The sequence below is a fragment of the Pteronotus mesoamericanus genome, unplaced genomic scaffold (genome assembly GCF_021234165.1).
Source record: "Pteronotus mesoamericanus isolate MK-2021 breed Mesoamerican mustached bat unplaced genomic scaffold, CSHL_Meso_final contig_2, whole genome shotgun sequence".
In the NCBI taxonomy this organism is placed as follows: domain Eukaryota; kingdom Metazoa; phylum Chordata; class Mammalia; order Chiroptera; family Mormoopidae; genus Pteronotus; species Pteronotus mesoamericanus.
Window position 1 is genome coordinate 24,027,537 of NW_026555084.1, and position 27,098 is coordinate 24,054,634.

At 40.3% G+C, this 27,098-nt stretch overlaps 1 protein-coding gene and 1 pseudogene across 1 annotated transcript; both read left to right on the top strand.

Annotated features, from left to right (window-relative positions):
- The first annotated feature begins 733 nt into the window (after window positions 1–733).
- On the top strand, window positions 734–27,098 carry ETF1 (eukaryotic translation termination factor 1). Its single transcript, XM_054568388.1, has 11 exons — window positions 734–864; window positions 1,027–1,130; window positions 17,738–17,913; window positions 18,293–18,432; window positions 21,846–21,984; window positions 22,322–22,512; window positions 23,524–23,653; window positions 24,196–24,351; window positions 24,774–24,838; window positions 25,628–25,775; window positions 26,142–27,098. Exons 2-11 carry the CDS (start codon window positions 1,045–1,047, stop codon window positions 26,222–26,224), a joined length of 1,314 nt encoding a protein of 437 aa, XP_054424363.1. The 5' UTR covers window positions 734–864; window positions 1,027–1,044; the 3' UTR covers window positions 26,225–27,098.
- On the top strand, window positions 11,295–12,460 carry LOC129066650 (60S ribosomal protein L7a-like; annotated as a pseudogene).

Here is a 27,098-nt window from a genome sequence, read left to right on the forward strand (position 1 = left end):
CAAACCATTCAAGGGATCAGATACCTCAAGTCTCAAACTTCAGATAACCAGCCCCTGCCTGGCTTCCCCCACCCCCCCTCAAAGTCCCGTGTACAAAGTGAACCATCTTAGCACTGAGGCGAGGAGGAACACGCCTCTTTCGCCCCAGCGAGTGGCGGGGTCCCGAACCACCCGGGGTAAATTTCCTAATCCGGACGTCCTGGCCGGGAGTCTGAACACTAGTCCAGTCAGCTGTGACGCACGCAGGCCGGAACACTTCGTCAGCTGTGAGGCCGGGAAGCCGCGAGACGCTGCTTTGAGGCTTCTCAGGCGCAATTCAAACCTCGCGTCCCGACTCCAGCGTCTAGTCGCGCGTCCCAGACCCTCACAAGTCCATTCGATTCAAGGAGGAGGGACGGGAAACACGACGACCCACGTGCCTCGCCCTTTAAGAAACACCCCCATTCGAGCCTGGCGGGGCTCTGAGTAAATCCTCGCGATAGCTACCGGATTTCGCCCGCTTCCTCCTCTCAGCTTGCCGGGCCGGAAAAAAGATAGTACGTCCCGCCCCTGGCCTTATCTCACAAGGCAGCGCGGTCTCAGCTGTGGCCAATCGGCAGGCTCATTGTTGGCCACGACGCAGAGAGCCAATGGAAAGTCGCGGCGCGCGCCGACCTTTCCCTTTTCCGCACAGCCCCCTCCCTTCCGCCCGCCGACTTCCACTCAGCCCCCTGGCGGAGGAAGTGATGTCACAGGCCCCATGTGAGCGGATTGCAACACATGCAGCTGCCTGGAGAGAGGGAGCCGGTGTCCTACGTCAGAGCCGCCGCCGCGGAGCCGCCGCCGGGGAGGAGCAGCCGCTGCCGCCCAGGACTGGGCCCTTAGGTAAGCCAGGGGGAGGGAAAGGCCAGAGACCACTACGGCGGGTCGCGCGGGGCGGAAAGAGGAGGGCCTCTCGGGGGGTGGCAAGGAAGGGGGCCGCTCTGCCCCAGTGGCGGCGCTAACTCTGTGGTCTTGGTGTCTCCGGGCCCCGCCGGGCCGCTCTAGGGAGGAGGAGGCGAGAAGATGGCGGACGACCCCAGTGCTGCGGACAGGAACGTGGAGATCTGGAAGATCAAGAAGCTGATTAAGAGCTTGGAGGCGGCCCGCGGGTGAGCGCTGCGTCCAGCCCCCCCGTGCCCTCTTGGTACCGGGACCCCTCAGGATGGCCGCCCCCGCGCCGCATGGCCGGATGAGAAGAACCAGGCACTAGCCAACTCCCGCCTTCTGGACCTTTGGGTAGTTGTCCCTGACCCAAGGGCTAGGGTCTACATGATTGACCCAAGAAGGGGTCCTTCCCCCGCCTGGGGTAAGAGGCCCCGTCCCGGGGCTCGGACCACTCGACCCCCTCGTGGCAGGCCACTGCTACTTTTGTACCCCTCCTAGGTCCTTGAGTCCAGCTCCTCTCTCTCAGAGCTCCAGGTGCTGCCACCGTGTTCGGGTGCTGTTGGGAGAAAGGACTCGGCCTCCTTTCCGAACGTCCTTTCCTGATTTCCTCCCTTCTTCTTTCACGTTCCTCAGCCAGGGCTCATTAAAATGGCCTCTTCCTCCTGGGCTTCTGGGACCCGGTTGGGTGAAGTTTGCGTGGGGCAGGAAGGCGAGGTGGTCAGGGACAACCTCTTCCTGACATCCCCCGATTTCTCTGGGTCTTGCGACTCTCCCAAGATGACTTCTCTAAATCCTCTAATTACTCCGGAGCTTCCTTGTTTTAGTTATTCCAGGACCCACCTATAAACTGAAAATGCCAACGTGTGAGGGGTGAGGGAGTAGGGGAGGATTTGGTTGACGAATCTATATCGGTATATCCAAGAAAAATCCGGATTATGGGGCTGCTGATAGGAATACAACAGGGTCCCTTTTGGCCCCTCTGGACCCTCTGAGGCTAGAAGTACCTGATGCTTGCTGAAATTCAGAATTAAAGTAGGTGGGCTTGAATCTCCTTTTGTAAATTTTTATTAAAAACTGTTAGGTGTGTCCACTGTGGGAAGGGTAAACTAGTGTAAAACTGGCTTTATATGCTGTTTTTACTTTATTTTACTTTTTTTAATTAATCGTTTGGGAAAGGTATGTCAGAAGTATTTGTTTTCTTAATTATTTTGTTCCTTTCCCAGTCGTGGAAACTTTTTACTAATAGGAAGTGGCCAAAAAAAAAAAAACTGTTGGGGACATTTGTGGGTCTGAGCATTCTTAGAATAGCTGAGTGACTGTCCTGAGCCATTGTGAAAGTTTTCAGCTGAGGAATTGAACGTTTTGGTTTCAGGCCCAGGTTTGTCCTTGATTGATAGATTCACAGTAAGATTAATTAAGCTCTTAATTGTTATACCTTATGAAATAAGGTGTACTTAGTTCCGCAGAAGGCCCAAAGTTAAGACTGGTTTTGCCATAGTACTTTGTTCTTAATGAATTAGTGACAGTCCGGCTTGAGATGAAGCTTCTGAAAGTTTGGCCCTATTTGGTGACTTGGGCTTTGGCTCACTCTGATATGAACTGAAGTAGCAGATTATTTTTTATTCTTTAGGTTTGTTTTTATTTGAATTTAATAGAATATTCAGACTTAGTTAATAATTTTACAGGAATTTGTACACAAATAGTTCTGTGCCACATGGTGAAATGAATATTCATTCCCCAAGTGTGAGAATACTGAACAGTAGGGGTAATATAGGTCATGACCCATAACAACGCACTACCAGGAATTAGCCAAGTTCTTTGTTTCACTAGGATCTTCTGTTGTGTTGACTCACTCGGTTGAGTATGGCATTTTTTATAAATTGCTCTTGTAGTGTTGTTTAAAGTTGGTTGTGACTTATACATTTGTTCTCATTTAATTTGGAAGCACGTTCATACTTTAGAATTGACAGACACTATGTTCTTCAGAAGCGTAGACTATGAATTCACAGCTATAATTTGTTGTCTCAGTGAAATGACATTGAAGAAATAACACTGCTTGTAAGTAACAACATTTCTTTCTACTGCTTTAGGAACCTCATTCTTATTTGTTCCTAGCCACTTCTAACTTTTAAGTGCCCTTTTAAAGCTTTTAAAAGGCTTTTTTCCCTCAATTAGCAGCGTTCACTAAAGATTAAGTTCTTATGTACAAGTTTTCTTTCAAGTGATGGAGTTAGTTTGGATGTTTTAGGATTAAGCTGTTCAAAATAACTGGGGAGTAGTTTTCCTCTAAACAAGGTGGTTGATAATCTTGTCCTACTTTGCCTACTTAGCTTTTATTCAGGTTTTGGTTGCACCTTGAGCCCATGAAAATTTAAAATCTTGGCCATCTCTAGGTATCAGTAAGGGAGTAACAAGTTTGTTCTGTTTGCTTCAGAAGTTTCCCAGTACATACCGATTTCTTTTCAGGAATAATAAGATTGTGTTTTCATGGCTGAGTTGTGTTACAGTCAGACTCAGATTATCGTAGTGTACAGTGAGAGTGTTTTTTTCTTCTTTACCCAGTGCTAAAATATTTTAAGGAGAAATGTAATGGACTTCAGAGACAAACTGGATGGCAAAAATGAATCTGTATTGGGGGTAGTCTGGGTCTCAGGACAAAACTGAGGTGGTATTTAAGTGTGGTTATTAGCACTAGACAGTGCAACTTAGGGATAGATTAATAGAATTGTGAGTTGAAAGGGGTGTTACATGTTTTAACTTGAATTTAAGTTAAGTGGGACATCCCTATTTAGTTTTTAGAAAAGTCTGTTTGAATGTTTCGGTTTGTGTGTGAGTAAAATAACCAGTTCTTTTGCTACATAAGTCCCACTTAAAGTTAGTGGGAATTTCTTCCTGATTTATGATTTCTCCTGGTATATTCTCCATGGTTGGTTTAATGAGGATAAATGTGTACATTAGCCAAAACTGGAACAAAGGCCATGTGAGTAGAATGGTGGTTGCAGGTATTCTTAATAAGAAACTAAAGCAGGTGAATGGTAGGTGGGAAATTTGGGTGGTGGTTTTTTTCCTAATGTTTCCTGAACCAGCAAGAAGTAATCCCAGAAATAGTGTTGGACACTTTATGATTTTCAGGTAGTAAAACCATAACCAGAGTCTGTTGTAACCAAAGCAGTGGTGAATGTGACAGAGGAACATACAAGGTTAATTTAGGCTAAGTTGTGTCTGTGGGTGTTAAAAAATACTAACTTCTCTTTGGCAAGGAACCTTGTATATTTCAGATATAATGAGGACTGGGTCAGTTAACCCATGTGTGAAGATCATTGAAGTTTGTAAACCTCATTTGGTTGTCGTCTTTTGTCTTTTGGTATTTTTAAGGCTTACTGTTTAGTTAAAATAACTTGTAGCCCTGGCTGTGTAGCCCAGTTGGTTAGGGTGACATCCTGATATGCTAAGGTTTCAGGTTTGATCCCAGTCAGGGCACTTGCAGGAATCAACCAATGCATGATGGATGGGGGCACAGCTATCACTCTTTCCTCTCTTTCTCCCCTCCTTCTAGCCCCTCCCTCCTTCTCTTTCATGTCAGTTAAATAAAAATAACTTGTAGATACCTTGACTTTGAAAGAAGTAGAAATTACTTGCCTGTACTTGACTGTCTTTCTTGCCTCCAAATGTAACACTGGGCGGGAGGAAACTACTCTCTCAAGAATTCTGATAACCAGGTATGTAGGGGTTTTCCCCATACCAAGCTATTCTCCAGTTCTTAGCCGGCACCAGCTGAGTGTCCTACAATTTAGTTCATTTCTCATACTACCTGAATTAACATCATATCCCACAAGGTAAAGGGCTCAATACCACAAGACTGCCCTATTTCTGACCGACATGCTATAAATTTGGGGTTCAGTAATTTGCCAGAATTGCCCACAGAACTAGGGAAACACTTTAGTTGTATTTATTGGTTTTTTACAGAGGATACTATAAAAGATAGAGATGAACAGCCAGATGAAGAGATACATAGGACAAGGTCTGGACGGGTCTGACTGTGGGCATTTCTACGCCTTTGGAACTGGGGTATATCACCTAGATTACCAACCTAAAGGATCAATATACCTTGTTCAGGAATTTTATAGAGCTTAATCTGTAGCACACCACTTCCCTTTCCCCTTCCCTGCAGTCCGTGGACAGAGCTAATATTTCCGATCATGGATGCACTTTTTTTTTTCTGGTGACCAACCCCATCCCGAGGCTTAGACCCCGCACTCTAAGTCACTTAATTAGCAAAAACCTAGATGTGCTCTAAAGGGACTCCTAATGATTAACAAAAGCACTCCCACAGGGAATTCTAAGGATTTCAGGAGCTTTATTGAAAGCCTGGGACAGACCAAATTTACTTATTATACCATGTAATATTTTTTTAATCGCCACAAAATTCCTTACATTGCGTTGAAATAAAAGTTAGTAATTTTGAGAGGTACTTGACTAGGTTTTGTAAAAGTTTTATAGACAAAATGTACAAATTGTTAATATAATTTGAATAAATTAAAAAATACTAAGTGTGTTTGAGTACCTTCCCCAAGTGAAAATTGTTGATTAACAGAACATTCACTTAAATGACACTTGGAATGTTCTCAAGGCCATGATTTTAAGAGGTAGTAAAGGGAAGAGGGGCAGAAAGGAGTATACTTGATAGGCTGTGGTGGTGTTCCTCAGGCCACTTCAAGTGTCTCAGGCTGCCTTCCTTAACTCTGAACTTGTCCTAACAGCCCTTGTATTCTGGCATGGTGTTCTATGCACTGTGAACCTAATGAACAATTACTCTCTTTGAATTTCAACTCCTGACAGACTTCTCATTGTAATAGCAGATATACTTACCCTTCCAGGAAAGGAAGGCCTACTCTGGACACACTCCTAGGTAAGCAAGAGTACCTAATTAGAATACCATTTAAGGCCTGCTGCAGTCTGGGTTATAGGTGGCCATCCCCCACCCCACCTTTCACACACAGCCACATCAGCTGGACCCTTTTTTGTAGAATGCCCTTTTTCTCTGAGATTGGGGTTGAGTGTGTGCTCAGTGTGGCCCCTGGTACTGGGAAGGTGTTCAGATTTGAGATAATTTAAAATGTCAATTTTGCAGCAGGTCTAAATTGTCCTTAATCCCATTGAAGAGTCAGAAGGAGAAATTTACGTCTTTTCCTAGATATGCTGCTAGAACTGTTCAACTGAGAATTTAGGACAATAGAAATTTCTTTTCAGTCCAGCATATTCTCCAGGGATCTCAGAATAGAACCTTCTGGGATACATTCTGTAGGTGTTTCTTATTCTTCAACAGCCAGGTCTCAGTGAGGGGGAGAGAGATTAGGGAGGTTCAAGGCTCTTCTTTCCATTAGAAATTATGAGGTTTCTCACTTTGGGGCATTGTCCTCTTAGAGCATAATGAAGTTTCCCTGATGACAACTTTATCTTATGCCACTGGACACACTTTGAACCCTTGCCTACTGTCTGTTAGAAAGAGAAAATTCCCTTTTTTATTTTTTCACTTTCCCAGAATAGGTATACTTTTCTTCCTTTGAATCTAAATGAATGGATATCAATAAAAAGAATGATTTTGCTTGTATTCTCAACCCAGAGCATGATTGAGTCTAATTAAGAGCTATAATTTTATTATTCTCTAATAGATAAAACATTAAAATAGACATTAAAGCTTTCTGTGTTTTAATGCAGGCCTTTCTCTTTTTAAGTTTACTTAATTATGTGATAGGTACCTTCTAAGTCTATATCCTTGCTTGTCCTTTTTTCAACCCTCCAAGTTACTTTATATTTTTACTGTATAAACACTAGTTTTCAGACATGTGACTTTTCATCCAGTGTATACTTTTTACTCTTGTTATCATCCTTTCTACCCAGTTCAGAAGACCTCACATTTTCAGATGCCCAACACTGCTTGTCATACAGATAACTGGGGGATATTTGTCCCGTAAGTCTTCATTTGATTCTCTAAGGTCTTCTTTAGTTTTCTTTTTGTTTTGTTTTTTTAAGATCTTATTTATTTTTAGAGAGAGTGGAAAGGAGGAAGAGAAACATAGTTTGCAAGAGAAACAGCAGTTGGATACCTCTCTCATGCCACCAACTGGCCTTCAACCCAGACGTGTGCCTTGACTAGGAATCAAACTGGCAACCTTTTGGTCCTCAAACTGGAGCTCAGTCCACTGAGGTCTCCTTTACAAGAGTGATCCAAGTCAAAGCAAAAATTTGTGTCTTCATGTCCTATCTGTGGGCTTCCAAATTGGGTTTTCCACTGACTCGCATCTAGGCATAAAGTAAGTCCGCAAATGCATTTTTACTATTAATCAGTCAGCTTACAAACTTCCCCGAACATCTGTTATGAGTTGAGCACTAGATGTTTTGTTTTGTTTTAGATTTTATTTTTAGGGAGAGAAGAAAGAGAGGGAGACAAACATTGATTGGTTGCCTCTCACATGCCCCCAACTAGCCAGCAACCCAGGCATGTGTCCCAACCAGGAATCAAACTGGCAACCCCTAGGTTTGCAGAATGATGCCCAGTACACTGAGCCACACCAATCAGGGCTGGGCACTAGACATTTTGGAAGAAGTATGTAATACAGTGAGAACAAGGTCTGGCTCACAACCCTGGTGTGATGATAAGAACCATTTTCAGCCCTAAATTAGTTACGTACAGAATAACAGTACATGTTGAAGGGGGTGTAGTGTAAGCAGATGATTTGGCTCTTTAATAAAGTGTTGTAAGTCTCAGAAACCAAAAGAGATTGTGTCACTACTCAGGCACATTTCCTAGGAGAGGCAAATATTGTCAAAGGATGTTACTTTGGGCCTTGGTGTTTTTTGACTGATGACAATATCATTGATACAGTGGTGGAGTGGAGCTGTAACTGATCTGCAACTTTGAAATTATAATTGAAATTCATTCTTGATTAAAAGCCAGTTAGTTTAAAATTAGATCCAAAAGCTTTGTGTTGTTTGATGGTTGGTAAGCTGTCAGGGTATTGAAATAGTGCAGATCATTTGTGCATGCATACCTTGTTGGTAAAGTGGACATGGCAGAGCTTATGGCCATTCCAAAACGATTTGCTTTCAGCCCAAATAAACTTTAGTTTGCGAGTAATGAAACTGTACTGATCCCCAAACACTAATTTCTTAACCATCTCTGGACATTTGAGCTTTTTACTGAAAAATGAAAAAAACTTTTACTTTTTGACTACCCCCTTTTCTGGCATCTTAAGGCTTTATGACTCCACTTAAGCAAAGAGAATCCTCAGGAAAGACTGAGTTAGTAGGTCCATAGCTGAGATGTGTTTTAATCAAATAATGAAACTGGTTTTCTAAAAATGAGTTGAATAGCATACATTTTGATTCTTTACAGCAGCTCTGTGAGGATAGCTATTACTGCATTTCATGGACAAAGAAATTAGGTTTGGAGAAATCAAGTACAGATAGGGGCATTGCTAGATTCTGTTTGTACTTTTCTGATTTCAAAGCCTGTGATCCTAACTGTACCACACTGCCTCTTGCTCTTTGATTAGCATTTTGTTTGCTGAATAGAAACATCTCCCATTCCCTTCTGAAAGGAGGAGACCCAGGATCCAGGAGCAAAGATAAAAGGAAAACAGGCAGACCTGGCCTGGCAGTTCAGTTGGTTAGAGCAGTATCTTGATACATCAAGGCTGTGGGTTCGGTCCCTGTGCTAGAGCACATACAAGAATCAATCGATGAATGCATAAGTAAGTGAGACAACAAATTGATGTTTCTCTCTCTCCCCTTCTCTCAGTACATAACAAGTTTTTAAAAGAAAGGGAAAAAAAGCCATGCTGTTTGCAGTTCTATCCTAGGAAAAACTTGGGTACTAAACATGTTTTTTGTTAATGAGCATCCATGATGAGGGAAATAAGTCACTTTTAAATCCCTCCCTAGAAGCTTATATGTATATGAGAAAGAAGATGAACAGGAAGGGGATGGCTTTTGTTTTATTTGAATAATACTTACATAGTAGTCAAGAAAGATAGGAGCTGGATTTTCATTTATAGGATCCCATATAGAACACTGGTAGTGATTTCCTAATGCTGGTTGTGATTGATATCTCCTGGCTTTGTGCTGATGTGAGAACACTAGGGAAATTTTCCAGCTTCTGCTGCTCCCTGGTGGAATATTCCACTAGGTTAATTTTGTGAAGCTGTTAACATTTTTTTAAAGACAAAGTAAATGTCTGTACTTGTAGAAAAAGTAATACTCCATCAGGCATATACATTTTTGTTGTGGATAAATGAGTAATCCTAGTGCTTTTGAGGGCAATACTAAAATGAACCTATGTAAACTTTTCTACTGAAAATTTTTGGGACAGCTGAGTTATCCTGTCCTCTAGGGTAGAGGCTGCTTTATTTTAGAAATTAACCATTCATTCATCAAATGTTGGAACGTCCACTAAATGCTAAAATGATTTCTGCTCTCAAAAGGCTTGTATAGACCTAGTATAAGCAATGTGTTATTTCATTGATGCTTAGTGGAAGAGAAAACAGGTCAGGTCTTTGAAGTGACTGATTGTAGGTTTATCAAAATAGTGCGCCCGTGCTACAGCTATAGATTAGAGCCCACTTAAGCTTTTACATAATATAACTGTTTAAAGTTTTAGAGGGGAATGAATTTTACCCCCTTATGGTAAATTACAAAAAGGCTTCTGGTGTTCTGGCCATGCTGTTTTGAACTACATTTTTTTGTTTGGGGCATTTGTTCTCTGGGAAGATTTGGCAAGTCCTATAATCCAGTAAAGGTGATCACCGTCTACCACAGAATTAACCTCTTCCTCCTGCCCCCCATTTGACTTAGATTCAGATAAGACTTCAACACCAATTACCAGTGTCTTTTTTCCCCCCCTTCTAGCTGTGCTGTGATAATTCTTTCTAACTTATACTATAAAGGTTCAGGAGGATAGGGCACAAGGAGCTAGAGTTCCATCTAGTTACCATTCAATGCACACTACCTACTATCCATGCAGGGCATTTAATATATTTTTTTCTTAATTTTATTGTATTATTTCCATTACCATTTAGCCCCCTTATATCTCCCTTTCCCCCTGCAATCACCACACTGTTGTTCATGTCCATGTGTCCTTTTTCCTTTTTTGCTCAATCCCTCCACCCCCTAACCCTCCCCCAATAATTGTCATCCTGCTCTCTATCAATTAATCTGTCTCTATTTTGCTTATTCAGTTTGTTTGTTAGATTCCACATATGAGTGGAATCATATAGTATTTGTCTTTCTCTGACTGGTTTATTTCACTTGGCATAATGTTCTCCAGATCCATCCATGCTGTTACAAAGGGTGAAATTTTCTTTTTTGTGGCCGAGTAGTATTCCATTGTGTAAATGTACCATGGTTGTTTTATCCACTCATCTACTGATGGACACTTGGGCTGCTTCCTTATCTTGGTGATTGTAAATAACACTGAAGTGAACATAAGGGGTACTTAAGTGTTTTCAAATTGTTTTGGGTTTCTTTTGACCTAGCAATCCCAGAAGTAGGATTGCTGGGTCAAGATGCAGGTCCATTTTTTAATTTTTTTGAGGTATCTATACTGCTTTCCACAGTGGTTGCACCAGTCTGCATTCCCACCAACAGTATAAAAGGTTTCCCCTTTCTCCACATCCTGGCCAGCACTTGTTAATTTATTGATGATAGCCATTCTGACCAGTGCGAGATGATACCTCCGTGTGGTTTTAATTTGCATTTCTCTCGTTAGTGATGTTGAGCATCTTTTCATATGTCTGTTGGCCATCTCCATGCCCTCTTTGGAGAAGTGTCTATTCAGGTCCTTTGCCCATTTTTTAATTGGATGGAGGGGGGGGTTGTGTTGAGTTTTCTAGGTTTTTTATAGATGTTGGATATTAACCCCTATCAGATATATCGGTAAATAGGTTCTCCTATTATGTGGGTTGTCTTTTTATTTTGTTGATGGTTTCCTTTGCTGTGGATATATATTATCTTAATAGAATCCTCATAACCTTGTAAATAGAAACTGAGGCCCAAAGGGTTTTGTTTAGTTTTCCCTACACACAGATAGGACAGGACATGAACCAAAATCTCTCTGATTTTAAAAGTTCTGTGCACTCATAACCACCCTCCTATTCTGTTCCCCATGCTAAATCCATATCAAAAAGATTACTTTAGTCTCAAAGTTCAAACTTAGCTGTGTGCATTTGGTAAAAGAAGAAAAATTGAACCCCTTGATGAATAAAAAATAAGGACATAGGTTGTAAAATAGGAGAGATGCTGATTTTCAGCTGGTGATCCATATAATATGGCTAGCGTATCAACTTCCAGAAATGATCTGAGGGGGGATTTTGTTGTTGTTTTAAGATTTTAATTATTTGTTTTTAGAGATACATCTGTGTGTGAGAGACATTGATCGGTTGCCCCTCTCATGCTCCAAACTAGGGACCTGGCCCACGACCCAGGCTTGTGCCCTGACTAGGAATGGAACCAGTGACTTTTCGGTTTGCAGGCCGGTGCTCAATCCACTGAGTCATACCAGCCAGGGCTGGTCTGAGCTTTAAGTTTTGTGAGCTTGAAAAGGGTATGGTGGCAACCTTAGCCATCTCTATCCTAGGCACAACCCATATGCTCAAGGGGAAGAAGGTGACACTGGCCCTTGCTGTCATGAAGCAGGAGGTCAAGAAGGTGGTAAATCCCCTATTTGAGAAAAGACCCAAGAATTTTGGCATTGGACAAGACATCCCACCAAAAAGGAACCTCACCTGCTTTGTCAAATGGTCCTGCTACATTAGGCTGCAGCAGCAAAGGGCTGTTCTCCATAATCATCTAAAGTGGCTCTTGCCATTAACCAGTTGACCCAGGCCTTGGACTGCTAAACAGCTAATCAACTGCTTAAGCTGATCCACAAGAACAGGCCAGGGACAAAGCAAGAGAAGCAGAGGTTGTTGGCCCCTGGCTGAGAAAAAAGCTACCAGCAAAGGTGATGTCCCTACTGAGAGGCCGCTTGTCCTTCAAGCAGGGGTTAACACTGCCACCAGTGTTAACAAGACGTTCCGGTGGAGAACAAGAAGTCCCAGTCGTGTGATTGCACATGGTGTAGATCCCCTCGAGCTGGTTGTCTTCCTGCCTGCCCTGTACTGTAAAATGGTTCCCTACTGCATTACCAAGGAGAAAGTCAGGATGGAGTGTCTAGTCCACAGGAAGACAAAGGAGCTCTGGCTAAGCTAGTGGAAGCTATCTGGATCAGTTACAATGACAGATATGATGAGGCCTGCTGCCACTGGGGAGGCAATGTCCTGGGTCCAAAGTCAGTGGCTCACATTGCGAAGCTGAGATAAAAGTGTACACTGTTGAGTTTTCTGTACGTAAAAGTAGTAAAAATTCTCCTTCAGCCAGTGCAGGGTGGGGGTGGGGTTGAGACATTGAGATGAAAGCTTTTTGGAGAGCAGATACCCTAAATTCCACTAAAAGAGTGTAGTGGGTGGTCTCTAAACTGTTCTGGTCCTAACCTAAAAGTAATTTTATTTTATTATATCGGGGTGATGAGATGGATGGCAAGGCATTGCATGAGGAGTGAGTGTTCTGCCTAGGAAAAGTTGGACATCTCTGAGCCTTGACAATTCACTGGTTGTTAGTGCCAGTATAAATGACAGCAACTCACCTGTGAACTTCTTTTTAGGAGGGGGTGAAGTCATGGAATCTCTGATTTCAGCTGGTCAAGACATCTTCTTCTTAAAGGTGTAGAAAGCAAGTCAGACTCATTAGTTCTCAGTCCTTGTTGTGCATTAGAAATTAGCGAATTCTATTTGAAAATTGAGATTCCCTCTTACCCACAGTCACCACTCTCTCTTTCCCTATTCAAGACCTATTGAATTAGAATAATGCAAGGGGAGCTCATTTTCTACCTGGATTATTTGTTTTTTGCATTTCAGGGGGTTTTATGTTTGTTTTTTAGAAAACTCTCCAAGGATTCAGGGTCCTCATGCAAATTTGTCAGTGGACAAGCTTGTAGAAACCACATTTTTTTTTTTTTTACACCTACCTTTCTAAAGTGTTCTTGAGCATTGGTAATGTTGATGAGCTTTCATAAGATATTTACAAGTCAAAGAGTGCTTACTGCATTTTCTCGTTTGCCTATTACTAGGACTGACCAAAACGCACCTTGCATCCAAAGTCTGGAACTCCCTAAAGTTACACACGCAGAGACACTACAGCCCAGGCTTTGCTCTAAACACCTTGAGTTTTCTTCCTTAGAGACATTCTAGTCCTGACAATTCCACTGACCCATTGAATGGTTCCCTGTTCATAGTGCTCAGGGGCCATGAAACCTTGGATTGGATGAGTAACTTCGTGGTTCTACCCTAACCTCCCATCCTAGGAAGACTTCCTTCAACAGTCCGAGAGTGAGGGAAAGAAGAGCTGTCAGCTGTTTGTTTTTTTAATTCTCTTCCTTTCTGAGCTTTGTCTAGTTTTTTTTTTATCCTCCACATTTAGTCTATTTACTACTTCCGTTCTCCCAGCTGTTTTATTTCTCAGAAGTTAGAGCTCTACTTGGAAGCATTGATGAACCTTCTTGGATAAGGGAAAGTGTCCCTAAAATGAGACAAGAAAGAATCTGAGAGCAGAGGTTCCTGAAAGCCTTACGTTGGAGCACATTGTTATATGTTGTGTCTTGGTTTTCTCAGTTTCTACAACCTGCATATCAGTTACTGCTGTCCTTCATAATTCACTGGCTCTGGAATGAGTGCCTTTGATTTTGAAAAGGGACATGATGACAAAGCTGAAGAGTGAATGAAAAATATTAAAAATTTTAAAAGGATGTAGTTTGCATATGTAGTCAGCAGCTCTTTGCTTTTATTGTATTTTTCTGGGGTTGTTCACTCTACCTTAAAGTGAAATATTCATCTTCCTTTGTTTTATTTTGGTGTTTACACAAACTGGTTTAACAACTTTTGATTGGCTTGCCTGTGGGGTAAATGAGTGTTTATTTTGTTTGGAAACTTTCCTGGAAAAAACTTTAATCTGCTTGTATTAAACTCAAGATAAAAAACATCAGAGATTATGAGTAACCTTTAAATTTGTAAAGTAGAAGCCATGCATTTAATACTTGTTTCCTCTTTGCCAGTGAGGTGTCTTACAATAAAGATGAATTTAGAACCTTTTAAAGTTACCCACAGATGAGATTCCCCCCGATGGGGTAAGGAGCGTCACAAGGGAAAACTAGTGAGGGGTAATTATTTTTAATCTTCACCTAAGGTTATGTTTATTCATTTTTAGAGAGAGAAAGAAATCAGTGTGAGAGAGAAACATTGATTGGTTTCCTGCTGTAAACACCCCAGCTGGGGATCGAACCCATGACCTTTAGGTGTATGGGACAATGCTCCAACTACCTGGGCCACCTGGCCAGAGTGTACGGGTAATTTTTTGAGCATTAGTCAAAACTCAAAAGGAGTGAGAGACCAAAACTAATTTGGAGTAGTGTTTCAAATTTAGCAACTTGGTAGAAATCTACCAAACAATATTTTGGCAAGCTGCACTTACGAACCATTTTTTAAATGGAGTCCTGTAATGAGATTATGTTCTTGGGTATCTTCACCACTTTGTCCCCTCCAGAAGTTACTTAAATGTGAGTGTAAGGTTGCCCAACTCTGGTGGCTGTACAGTGAAGTTGCTTAATGAGTACTTATCTTCTTAACCTATCTGCTGTAGGAAGTAAGTAGTTGCTTATCTTAATGTCCTTGCTTTGTCCTCAATATAATTATCTTGCTTTAAGGATTTTCTTCAGGCAATTTGGATTCACTCAGTTAATTTGTCCCAACATCCTCTCTGGCCTCAAACTTTCCATTCCCCCCTTGCCCCCCGAATTTTTATGAGTTTATTTGAGCAAACTGATGGCATATACTGGGGAACAAGATCTCAAATGCTCCCAAACTTTCCGTCCTTTGGGGTTTGGGGCCTGTTTGCTTTCTGTGTTCTGAGCCTTTGCTCCTGCTATCCTTGTAGCCCCTTCTCATTCCATTCTCTACTGATTGCCTCTTCGCTAGTTCCATCTCCTAGGAAACAACTCTGTAAATCAGAGCACGTCAGCTTTTAAAAACTGAGCCCTTTTGAGAAATAACTCCTTGGTCCCTAAAGATTCCAGGAGCCTTTCTAGGGTGAAGAAATATGCTCTCGAGAATTGTTAATCTGAAAGGAAGCACAAGCCAGTAAAGTCAGCATTCAAACTTACCCATCTTCTTTTTTTCCCCAATCTTGTATATTTTCATATTATACATTTGCATAAGTTGACAATCTTTGTAGAGACTGGTAGGTGGCACCTACAGTCCAGACAATGTTTGAAGTTAAATGTACTTGCCCAGTGTTTCCAGCCACTTCCAGAGCAAACTCCTTTCTCCTCCTTGGCCTGTAGGGTCTAACATAACCCCAGAAAGAATTATCAAAAAGGTTTTTTTGTTGTTGTTTTTTAATTTCTCTGTAGAAGCCTAGCAAAATAAATTATTGGAAGAAAAGCAGTTACATATGACAGCTTAAAAACAGGACAAAGGACACTCACTGGCTGTAAAGAGATTGTTGGTGCTGCTGTTCGTGGTATTGGTTTTGTTTTGGTTTTGTAACAAAAGATACCAGGTTTTTTTATTTGGAAATTTTTTTATATCTTGTTCAAAAACTAGAACAGGGCCACAGATAGAATTTTATTTGTGCCTGATATTATGACTTCTAGGCAATTTGTCCTGGTTTTTAAAAGTTCCTTTTATGTAGTTGTGCTGTGAAAATTAAAATGAAAAACATTTTAGAGAGCGATACACCTGACTTCATATGTGTGTGTTTGTGTGTGCTCCTGCATACACACAAGCAAGGGATTGTTCTGGGTCACTCTGGTTAGTCAGTACTATATTGAAATTTGAGCTGATTTGAATATTGGGAATAACATGTAAATGAAGAAATAGCTGTGGGTCAGGTTTGGCATTTTGGAGATTTATATGAAATGTTTCTTGGAAACAGCTTTGTTTTATGATCATTTTGCTTGTGTTTGTGATAACAACTGAAACTGCATATCATAAATTTGCTTGATTCTCTGGGAGAATACTTGCTCCCCTATCCAAGGGGTGGCAGCACTGAGCACACACCATACTTTACCTGGTACTGTCATTAATCAGTTTATGTTCATTGGGGAAAGTGTTGCAAAAGTTATGAACCAGCCCTCTAGGATTTGAGTAGAAACCCCAACAGAAACAATGCTGGTTTTGGAGCTAAGAGTTGGCAATCTGAGAGTAACTATTTTGGTAGTAGAAAGCTTGCCCACACGTAAAGAAGACTTGTCTGACAAGAGGACCTGTGGAATTTATCACCGGGAGAAAACTTTCAGAAGGCAGGGTCTTGTGTAAATGAGGTCCTGTTCTAGTGCTAATGCTGAGGAGAAATAAATTCCATGGTGCATATTTGTGAAATTTTTAGTATATGAAGATGTTTCCATTTTCAAATACCTAAAAGTACAAAGCTAATATAGGAGTTTCTCTAATTTTTGTTACTGTTCCCCTGACTGCTCCATGTCTTTGTCACTTGGCACATTAAGCCCATTTGACTGGACATTGTACCCATCTTTCTAATTCTTTTTCTTGCCATCTTCCCTTGGATCAAAATTCTATTAAAGTTGATGTGTTGGACTATTGTATGCAAGCTCAGTAATTAGTGGAAAGTGTAGGCATTTTTGACAGTCTTCTCTTTTTACCTAAAGAAAGCCCTCATGCATTTCCCATGATACAATACTTACAGTCATTAAACTTGTCATAACCTTTAAGGGCATAATCTATACCAGTCTCAGAAAGTAACAAGTAGGAACATTTTATAAAATGATTATCACATTTTTTAACATGCGTTTGCTCATATCAGAGCCACTTTTGCATTTAAAATATAAATCAGCTCAATTTATATTGTAGATATTATTAAAAAGTCAGCCATTAGATATGGTCAGGGCAGATTTAGGGCTTTTAATTTCCTATGTATATGTGTGGTATAGATTAGTTTCTGTTTATATTACTACCCATTCTCCTTATAAAATTGATAATTTAATGTTTTTAAACATAAAATTAACAATTTATGTTCTGTGGCTCTTTTAGTAAGCTGTCAGGTTAAGAGACCAACAGACCTTAAAAGGAAGTATCCTATTATGTACTGAGTCTTTTCACATAGATATTTTAAATAACAGCTTTATTGAGTTATAATTTACATACTATAAAATTTACCCCCTTTTTAAAGTGTACAGTTCACTGGGGTATTTTGTTTGTTTTGTTTTTGTTTTTCTCAGGGTTTTGCAATGATCACCACTGTGTAATTTTCATCAGTCCAAAAAGAAAACCCCCTCCCCGTCCCCGTTACCAGTTATTCCCCATTCCACGTTGGCAATCACTCTTCTTTTTCTGTGTCCAGGTTCCCTGAAGTCTACTTGATCCAAATCTCGTAAACAGTAATTTTCCATGCAGTTTGGTTGTTAATGAAAGCTCATTACATTTCCTAAACTTTCTTCTTAAAAGTCAGAGATGAGAAAAATACCTTAAGGAATGCAACTTACAGGAACCTTTTTTGAAAAGGAACCACCTAGAATGATCTCCCCGGGTGGTTTTAATGTACAGCCAAGATTAAGAGCTGCTATAATAAGGAAAGTGTGTGTTTTAGCTCTTTGATTACACCAATATAGTCCCTACCTTGCTGGTCACTGAGAGTGATCTGTTTCTACCATTTTAAGGAAATCTCTAGTTCCCTTTATTAACTCTTCACTTACATGATTCCTCTGATGTTGTTCTTTCTTCCACAGCAATGGCACAAGCATGATATCATTGATCATTCCTCCCAAAGACCAGATATCGCGAGTGGCAAAAATGTTAGCAGATGAGTTTGGAACTGCATCTAACATTAAGTCACGAGTAAACCGCCTTTCAGTCCTGGGAGCCATTACATCTGTACAACAAAGACTCAAACTTTATAACAAAGGTAATCTGGAGCTTAATCATTATTCTCCTGCTTTGTTTGTCTTGGTTATGTTGACATGTTGTATTTTGATCTTGCCATGATACTTTTAGTCACTAGTGTTTCCTTTAGCCAACTTTCTCAGCCATGTCCCTTTGACCTTGGAATTTAACCTTTTGTTGTTGTTGTTGTTACTTTTTGAAAGTTAAGTAGTATTAGTATTAAAATATTGAGTAAGTTTCAAAATCCAGGATAGAATTCTGCCTAAAAAGTACATAGATATTTCTGCTTTATTAAAATTATGATTTAAAGGGTAGGGACTGTAGGCTGTGGGTGTATTTTCTGTTAATGGGCAGAAATTAGCTGTGGGTTTAAGTAGAGAAATCGTTTGTGTTCTTTGCAGTACCTCCAAATGGCCTGGTTGTTTACTGTGGTACAATTGTAACAGAAGAAGGAAAGGAAAAGAAAGTCAACATTGACTTTGAACCTTTCAAACCAATTAATACATCATTGTATTTGTGTGACAACAAATTCCATACAGAGGTAAGAAGTTCAAGCACAGAATATTTTCATCACCTGAAAAAGAAACCCAAACCCATTAGTGATTAATCACTCCCATTCTCCATTTTCCCACCCCAAAATCCCTCTTCTCTTGGCTACCACTACTCTACTTTCTACTTCTGTAGATTTGCTTATAGTGGCCTTTTGTGACTGGCTTCTTTCACTTAGCATAATGTTTTCAAGATTCATCTTCTATGTTATGGCAAGTACCTGTACTTCATCCCTTTTTATTACTAGACATTTGCCGCATTTATTTATCTATTCATCAGTTGATGGACATTTGTGTTTCCACTATTTGGCTATTATGACTGATGCTGCTTTGAACATACAAGTTTTTGTGTGACCATGTTTTCATGGGGGAAAGTATGTACCTAAGGGTGGAATTTCTGGACCCTATGGTAACTGTTAAACTTCATGAATTGCCAGATTTAAAATAATTGTATCGTTTTATAAGGCTGGCTATTTTCTTTATTTTTTAAAAAAGTAATTATTTTAAAGATTTTATTTATTTTAGAGAGGGGAAGGAAGGGAGAGAAACACTGATCGATTGTCTCTCGCATGCATCCTGACTGGGGACTGAACCTACAACTCAGGCCTATGTGCTATGACTGGGAATCAAACCAGTGACTTTTTGGTTCCCAGGCCGACGCTCAACCCACTGAACCCCCACAGGTCAGGGCTAAGCTTGGCTATTTTCAAAAAATGAAAGAGTTTACATTTATTACAACACACTGACAGACATCATTCAGCTTGTTTGAGTAAAGTGGTAAGCTGGGTTTGGAGAACTAATTAGAGGTGAAGAAATAATTGGCTATGTGATCTCCCTTTCACCCTGTGTACCCATGATACTTGCCTGTATTCCTTGAACACTTTGTTTTCATGCTCAGAAATTATAAAATCTTTAGTAACAGGACTGAAAGAGCGCGTGCGCGCACAACTTTTGAGTGACAGAACTGCCATAAGATGAACTTTCAGGGTGGAAAAGAAACCTCATTAGAGTGACCTAAATCAGTCAACAATAGAACAGTCAGGAATTTGCAGCTGGCTCCTAGTTCAATCTCTTGCTTTTCATCAGCATAGGGGAAACTCTCTACAGTGGAATTAGAGCTGACATTTGTCAACATCATTCAGTGGGTGATTTTTGCTAACTCAAAAGGAAATCCAATTCCAGTTGGTTCTTGATTGATTGTGTGGATGGTCAAGACTCTTCTCTTGGGTATAACAGTCATCTTCCAGCAAAAACCTTCATTGGGAGGTTCTCTGCCACCCTGTCCCACTCTCCTGTGTCTGATTGGATGAAAGCAGATTTTGAATCTTGTTGATTTAAATAGTACCTGGTACACATGTTATCTAGCTTGAACTTAACTCAGTTGGCTTCATCTTCCAAGGTACCATTTATTCTTGCTAGCTTTGTTTATTTTCACTTTAGTTAATATGTCAGTAGATATGAATGTGGCACATACTGCACAACACAAATTATTTCCTGTTAATCAGGATAATTACACCTTTTAATGAGGGATAAGTCTATTCCTTGGTGAGCAAACTCGTTGAAAACCTAAATTAATCAAGCCACCTAACAGGGATCATTTCAGTAAAGCAAAATTTTTAACGTGCAATATTTATGTCTTAGTGCTAATTATCAGGCATGGTTTGGTTGATTCTTAGGGATTAATCTGCTTTCTAGTCAATTATTGAAGATGCTATTTTCTTCTTAGTTAAAATGGAGTGGATAATTACTTAGCTCTAAACAGGCTGCCACCTAGCAATTAGTCATCTACCAAGTCTATGGTATTCAAACTCCATTATGAAAATTCCTGCCCATCTATGAGTCTCAGGACTATTTAACTATTTGCTCTTTCAGGAGGCAGAAATACCAGGGATACTGTACTAGCCCAGAAGGAGAGCTCTCCCTTAAAAACTCAGAATCATTAGCTATAATGCCTTTAAAATGAAATTGGGTTCAGTTCGACAAATAAGTGCTGGCACAGATACAGAGAAAAGGGAACCCTAGTGCACTGGTACAGCCACTGTGGAAAACAGTATGGAGTTCCCTCAAAAAATTAAAAATGGAACTGCCTTTTGTCCCAATGATCCCACTTCTGGAACTATATCCTAAGAACCCTGAAACACCAATTCAAAAGAATGTATGCACCCCTATGTTCATAGCAGCATTATTTAAAATAACCAAGATCTGCCCTGGCTGATGTGTCTCAGTGGGATGGGCATCATCCTACAAACCAAGAGGTTGACAGTTCAGTTCCCAATCAGAGCACATGCCTGGGTTGCAGGCCACGTCCCCATTTCAGGGCGTGTGAGAGGCGGATGTTCTCTTTCCCTCTCTCTAAAAATAAAGAAATAAAATCTTAGAAAATAAAATAGCCTAGGTCTGGAAACAGCCCAAGTGCCCAACAGTAGATGAGTGGATAAAAAAAGCTGTGATTTCATTTACATATGGAATACTACACAGCTATAAAAAAAAAGAAGGAACTCTTACCTTTTGCAACAGTATGGATGGACCTGAAAATTATATGCTAAGTGAAATAAGCCAGTCAGAGAAAGACAAACACCATATGATCTCACTTATATGTGGAATCTAACGAACAAAATATACTAATGAGAAAAATAGAAACAGAGGCATAGAAACATGGGATAGACTGGCAGCTGTCGGGTGGGGCCAGGGGACTAGATGAAGGAAAGTGAGGGAATTAGCCAAAGAACACATAGGCATAACCTGTTGACACAGACAACAGTGTGGTGATGGCCAGAGGAAAGGGGTGTGGGGACTGGGTGGAAGTAGGCAAAGTGGGTGGGGAATGGGGACATATGTAATAGTGTCAACAATAAGTTTTTTAAGAATTGAGTTTTGTATCTTGAGAAGATCGTTAGTGATGCCTAAGACGTAGGAGTTAAAGAAACATTTCCAAACTAGAAGATCTTTCTATAGACTGGGTTTTCTACTCATGTAGTCATACTCTAGAGGTGATTTACAAGATATTTTCTATAAAGAGAACTTCCAATTAATGCTGGGGTTATTAATGGTAATAGAAAGTCAACTTTTGGAGGTTAGACTTTTAATTTGAACATTATGTTCATACACTACCATCAGTCTAAATCAACTAGGACAGATTTGCACCTATAACTCTGGATTTTGTAATCATGTGCCCAGGTCAGTGTTCACATCAATATCATTGGCTTTTTCCTGCATCAGGAATTCAAGTATGTCTGTGTTACATATTTATAGCTGAAGTCTATAAATTACTTCATAAAATGGTTTTTCTATGATATTCATCCCATTATGAGAGGGATGGAAGGGCTCATATATGTCCTTTCAGAATTTGTCTTGACCCTGTCAGAACTTTGGGATTTATTGAATGGTACTTGTGTTTGCTTTTCAGGCTCTTACAGCACTACTTTCAGACGATAGCAAGTTTGGCTTCATTGTAATAGATGGTAGTGGTGCACTTTTTGGCACACTCCAAGGAAACACAAGAGAAGTCCTGCACAAATTCACTGTGGATCTCCCAAAGAAACATGGTAATATAGTAAGAGAACATTAGCCCATTTGCTTTGTGTTTGGCAATAAAGAAAACAAATTGTATGGGACAGAGGGTGGGGGTTGGGTATGTAGATGATGGGAGAAGTATCATGAAATTACTTAGTGGTGTTTATGGCTCTTTCGATAACAGAATTAGTAGTCATTCTCGGGAAACAACTAAAGGTTTATGCCAAACTAATTTAGTTGAGGAAATAGTGATTTTTCTCTTTTTCCTTGTTTTGGGATAAGAGCATGATTATTCAGTTAGTTTTTAATTAGCAGGGCATCTTGTACTTAATCATTGACTTTTTTCCTCTCACCACTTTTGTGTCAAAGGTAGAGGAGGTCAGTCAGCCTTGCGTTTTGCCCGTTTAAGAATGGAAAAACGACATAACTATGTTCGGAAAGTAGCTGAGACTGCTGTGCAGCTGTTCATTTCTGGGGACAAAGTGAATGTGGCTGGTCTCGTTTTAGCTGGATCGGCTGACTTTAAAACTGAACTAAGTCAATCTGATATGTTTGATCAGGTGAGAAGTAAATGCTCCATTATGTAATTTCCGGGTGGGAGTAGTGAGTGCACTGAGCACCGGGACATGCACGTCTTTATTTTTACTGTCTCTGAGTTGTTAGGATTTCAGGTGTTTATTGGGAAACATTCCCCTTCGTTTTTCTGGACCTTTTCTCTTTTGAAATCAGCCGTGTTTAGATAGGATCTTTCTGGTCCTGTGGAGGCCCATGGTCAAGTGGGTTACCCTATTTGGCTTTAAAATGGAGTTTGATTTCAAAAAAAATTAGGGCCTCTTTTTTCCTTTTTATGATTTATTCTTGGAGGTAAGTAAAGCAGTGATACAACAGAGCTGATTCAGCCAAAATAATTTAATCCAGAAAGATCTTTTGGTTTATGACTTGGGCTTGGCCATAAAACACATTCCCAAGGTGTTCTCGTTGTAAGGGGGTTGGTAACATTATAATAGAGGCTCACCAAAGAAGCTGTCTTACACTATACCACCTGGGATAGCAGGAACTAATAATTCTCCCTTTTCTTCACAAGAAATTTAGTTTTGTTTGTATTTAATGAGTTAGCCTCTTATAGGTCTAATACAATGTGTTATATGATTGGCTGGGGAAGTATATCCCAGCAGTGTTGCTCACTGAGATTTAATTTAATGAATAAATTGGGCTCTTTCCCCATATTCTCCTTCTTTAGATTTCAGTGATCACGTTGCTGAGCTTTGCATGCCATTAAGAGGTAGTGGGTCTTGCCCTGACTGGCGTGGCTCGGTGGATTGGGCGTCGTTCTGCAAACTGAAAGGCCACCGGTTCAATTCCCAGTCAGAGCACATGCCTGGGTTATGGGCCAGGTCCCCGGTTTGGGGCATTTGAGAAGCAACCGATTGATGCTTCTCTCCTCTTTCTCCCTCCCTTCCCCCTCTCTAAAAATAAATAAATAAACTTTTTTAGAAAAAGAAAAAAATGAGGTAGTGGATCTTGGTGAAGGTGTTTTTAAAGTACTAATTATGTTTTTTTGTGTGTGTCAGAGGTTGCAATCAAAAGTTTTAAAATTAGTTGATATATCCTATGGTGGTGAAAATGGATTCAACCAAGCTATTGAGTTATCTACTGAAGTCCTCTCCAACGTGAAATTTATTCAAGAGAAGAAATTAATAGGTATCAGTGAAATGCAACTTATTTACTTATTCTGTGAAATGTTTTTATATGTATATACATGATTGTATGAAACAACGCTGAAAAGGTAAGAGGAAGATTTAGCATTTTTCTCTAAGATCTTCCTCAGTGGAATCATTTTTAACATTTCTTTAGTTATTAGGTCTAATAATGTATTTATATTTCCACTATTTTTACTCTTTGACAACAGGAACCAAATTTTAGTCTTATTTCTCATGTTAATTATCCTCTGTAGTAGAGTGATAAAGAGAGAGCCTGAATTAAAGATTAGTATGGCCACCATTTGGCTTTGTTTCTGACTTAACTGGCGCATACATTTCCAGATGGTTCTGTGTTTGGCCCAGCTATTGCCTCTTTAGAGTCAATTTCTGGGGCTTCAACCAGTGGTATCATTTTTCACTGATTTGGGACACTTACTCGGTTTTAAGTTGGGTTTTTGCCTTCCTGATTTTGAGTGTAAGAGTGTCTATATCTATAAAAAAAACTTTAATATATGTCCTTGTTTAACCTCTCCCTAATCACAGGACGATACTTTGATGAAATCAGCCAGGACACGGGCAAGTACTGTTTTGGAGTTGAAGATACACTAAAGGCTTTAGAAATGGGAGCTGTAGAAATTCTAATAGTCTATGAAAATCTTGATATAATGAGATACGTTCTTCATTGCCAAGGCACAGAAGGTATGAGAATTAGAAAATCAGGTTGTTCTTTGTTACTGACCTATGTATTCAGGAATCCTGGGGTAGAGATTAAGCAAGATGGCTGATGGCAGAGCAATCAGAAGGCAGATCTGTACCTTTTTCCCATCTCTTTCATTCTGTAGCATAATTCTGCATAGCTTCTGCTTGAACTGATAAATGTCTCATTAAGGTTGTTAAATTTGTTTAGAGGAGGACTGTATCTTGAATGCCTTTGGTGTTGCCTCATGATAGGAGCCAGGGTACCCAGTAGACACGCAGTGCATGCTAACTAATAAAATATTTTTAAAAGGTTGATAGAATGAGTTCAAGAGCCCTTTCATCTAACCTAACTCTGCTCATGGGACTTACACTTCTTATTGTATGAGAACCAGGTTAACACATTTTTCCCCCCAATGTTACAGAGGAGAAAATTCTCTATCTAACTCCAGAACAAGAGAAGGATAAATCTCATTTCACAGACAAAGAGGTATGTGATTGTTTTCTTGGTTCAGTGATACATGCAAGGAAAGATAAATCCATATGTTAGAGCACTGGCAACATAGAGTATCCATACGCCTGGGAAACTAAACCTTACATTTGTCAGTTAAGAGCAACAGGAGTGGTCATCTCCTATGTGTTACATACCAGTCTGATTCCAACAAAGGAGGCCAAGTTGTCCCTTAGGTTTAAAGTAGTTAAATATTCTCATCCATCTGTCCTGCACCATGAAAGCTGTGCTGCTGTTTTCACTCACTATATTAGCTCTTCTACTGAAGTGGCTTCTGCAGGTTTGTCTAAATGCATCACCGTGGCTTAAGGTACCACTTACACAGCAAAAGTCCGTTTATGTGATCGCTTCCTCCAATTCCAAGATGAAGTTTGGTGGTGGGGGGGGGGGTTTGTTTGTTTGTTTGTTTGTTTGTTTTGACAAGGCTGCTCCAAAAAGCAGTTGTGGCTTGTCTGTTCTGGGCTATTGAATGCCTAGAGACAGTGCACAGCAGCCTGGCTTCTAGAGACAACAACAGGATCCGTAAGTTGAAAAACTGCGAAATGTATGTTGACATTTCATTATTGAGACTAGAGCCTGGGCAGTATTCTTTGAAATAATAGGAATTCTGTGCTATTACAGTTACGTTACCAGAAACCAGAATTTACTTAGAGAGTTTTACACACACACACACAATGAGAGGGAAAACAGTCTCAGGCAGGATTGAGGGTCACTACGTCTTGATATACTCTAATCCCATTGTTTCTATATCTCATGGTCACCCTGAAGACAGGACAAGAACATGAGCTAATTGAGAGCATGCCCCTGCTGGAATGGTTTGCTAACAACTATAAAAAATTTGGAGCTACATTGGAAATTGTCACAGATAAATCACAAGAAGGATCCCAATTTGTGAAAGGATTTGGTGGAATTGGAGGTAAGTGACCAATTGGAAAACTAAACTTAAAGCCAGAGTGTCAGGCCAAGGCCTTTTCTGGACATCCCAAAATAATGTTACTACTCCCCCTACCCCCCCTACCCCCAATTGACTTGAGAGAGAAACATCCATTTGCTGTTCCACTCATTTAAGCATTCATTGGTTGGTTCTTATATGTGCTCTGACTGAGGATCAAACTCTACAACTTTGGCATATCGGGACAATGCTCTAACCAGCTGAGCTACCCAGCCAGGGCCAGGGACATTTTTTAATCAATACCTCTTTGCCTTCTATAATTCTGCAAGGGAATTGGGCCTTCTGCATTCTGTGAACATGCTTGATTTACTCTTTGGTTTCTGTCTCCAGGTATCTTGCGGTACCGAGTAGATTTCCAGGGAATGGAATACCAAGGAGGAGACGATGAATTTTTTGACCTTGATGACTACTAGGTAGTCGACATGGGTCCGGCAAAATGTGCCTCACCCTCCAGCATCCAACCCAAGGAGCATACCCGTGGTGGAATCCAAACAGATCCCTGCCTTACAATTGGAACATTTCCAGAACTTAATCCATGAGCATTGGATATTGAAAAGAAAACCGAAACAAAACCAGACCCAACCCTACACTTTGGTTTGTCATGGTGTCAGCGCAGCAGCTACAACTAAATCCTAAATGCCACTTTGGACTAATTTAAACAAGAATCCCAGTTTTTACTTTTACTCGATGGTGAAATTGGTTGCTCTTGTATTTTATGGGAAAAAATGATTTTTTTAACCTTCATACATAGAAGCAAAAATACCTTAACTGCTGTAAACCTTCAAAAGTTAATAGAAATGAGATCATACTGGTTTGTTTCTTATTTTGATTGGAAAAAAATTAAATTGCTGCATTTCGCAGTGACCCATTTACATGGCATTCTCAGCTTAGACTGCATAAGAAGAAATATATGTGGTGAAATGTTGGAACCATTTCTCTCTTGGTCTCTTGTTTAATGTTGTGAAAGGGTGAGCTAATAGGCGATTTCAGTTTCTCTCCCTCACACTACCCCTCCCACCTCCAGACTGTCAGTTTTAAGGATGCAAATTGCATTGTAAAGTCAAGCTGACACATGAAGCATTTAAGCCAGTGCACTGTTTACTTCCATCTGTTTTGCAGACGCATTTGTGCGGGGGGGTTGGGAGCCTTTAGCATCAGTTAGTTTGATAAGGGTATCCCAGGATCTTAGCCTACTAGAAACCAATTTGGGCTGGACATGATGGGGCTTCTGTGCTATTGCTGGGATTGGGAGAAATAAAACATGCAATTTAAGTGGAAGCAAAGAAA

What these genes read in the sequence shown, in the direction of transcription:
- ETF1 (XM_054568388.1), top strand. Translation starts at nt 1,045, where the DNA reads ATGGCGGACGACCCCAGTGCTGCGGACAGGAACGTGGAGATCTGGAAG. An exon ending in AATCTGATATGTTTGATCAG is followed by an intron (nt 22,513 to 23,523) that starts GTGAGAAGTAAA and finishes TGTGTGTGTCAG; the next exon opens with AGGTTGCAATCAAAAGTTTT. An exon ending in TCATTGCCAAGGCACAGAAG is followed by an intron (nt 24,352 to 24,773) that starts GTATGAGAATTA and finishes CCAATGTTACAG; the next exon opens with AGGAGAAAATTCTCTATCTA.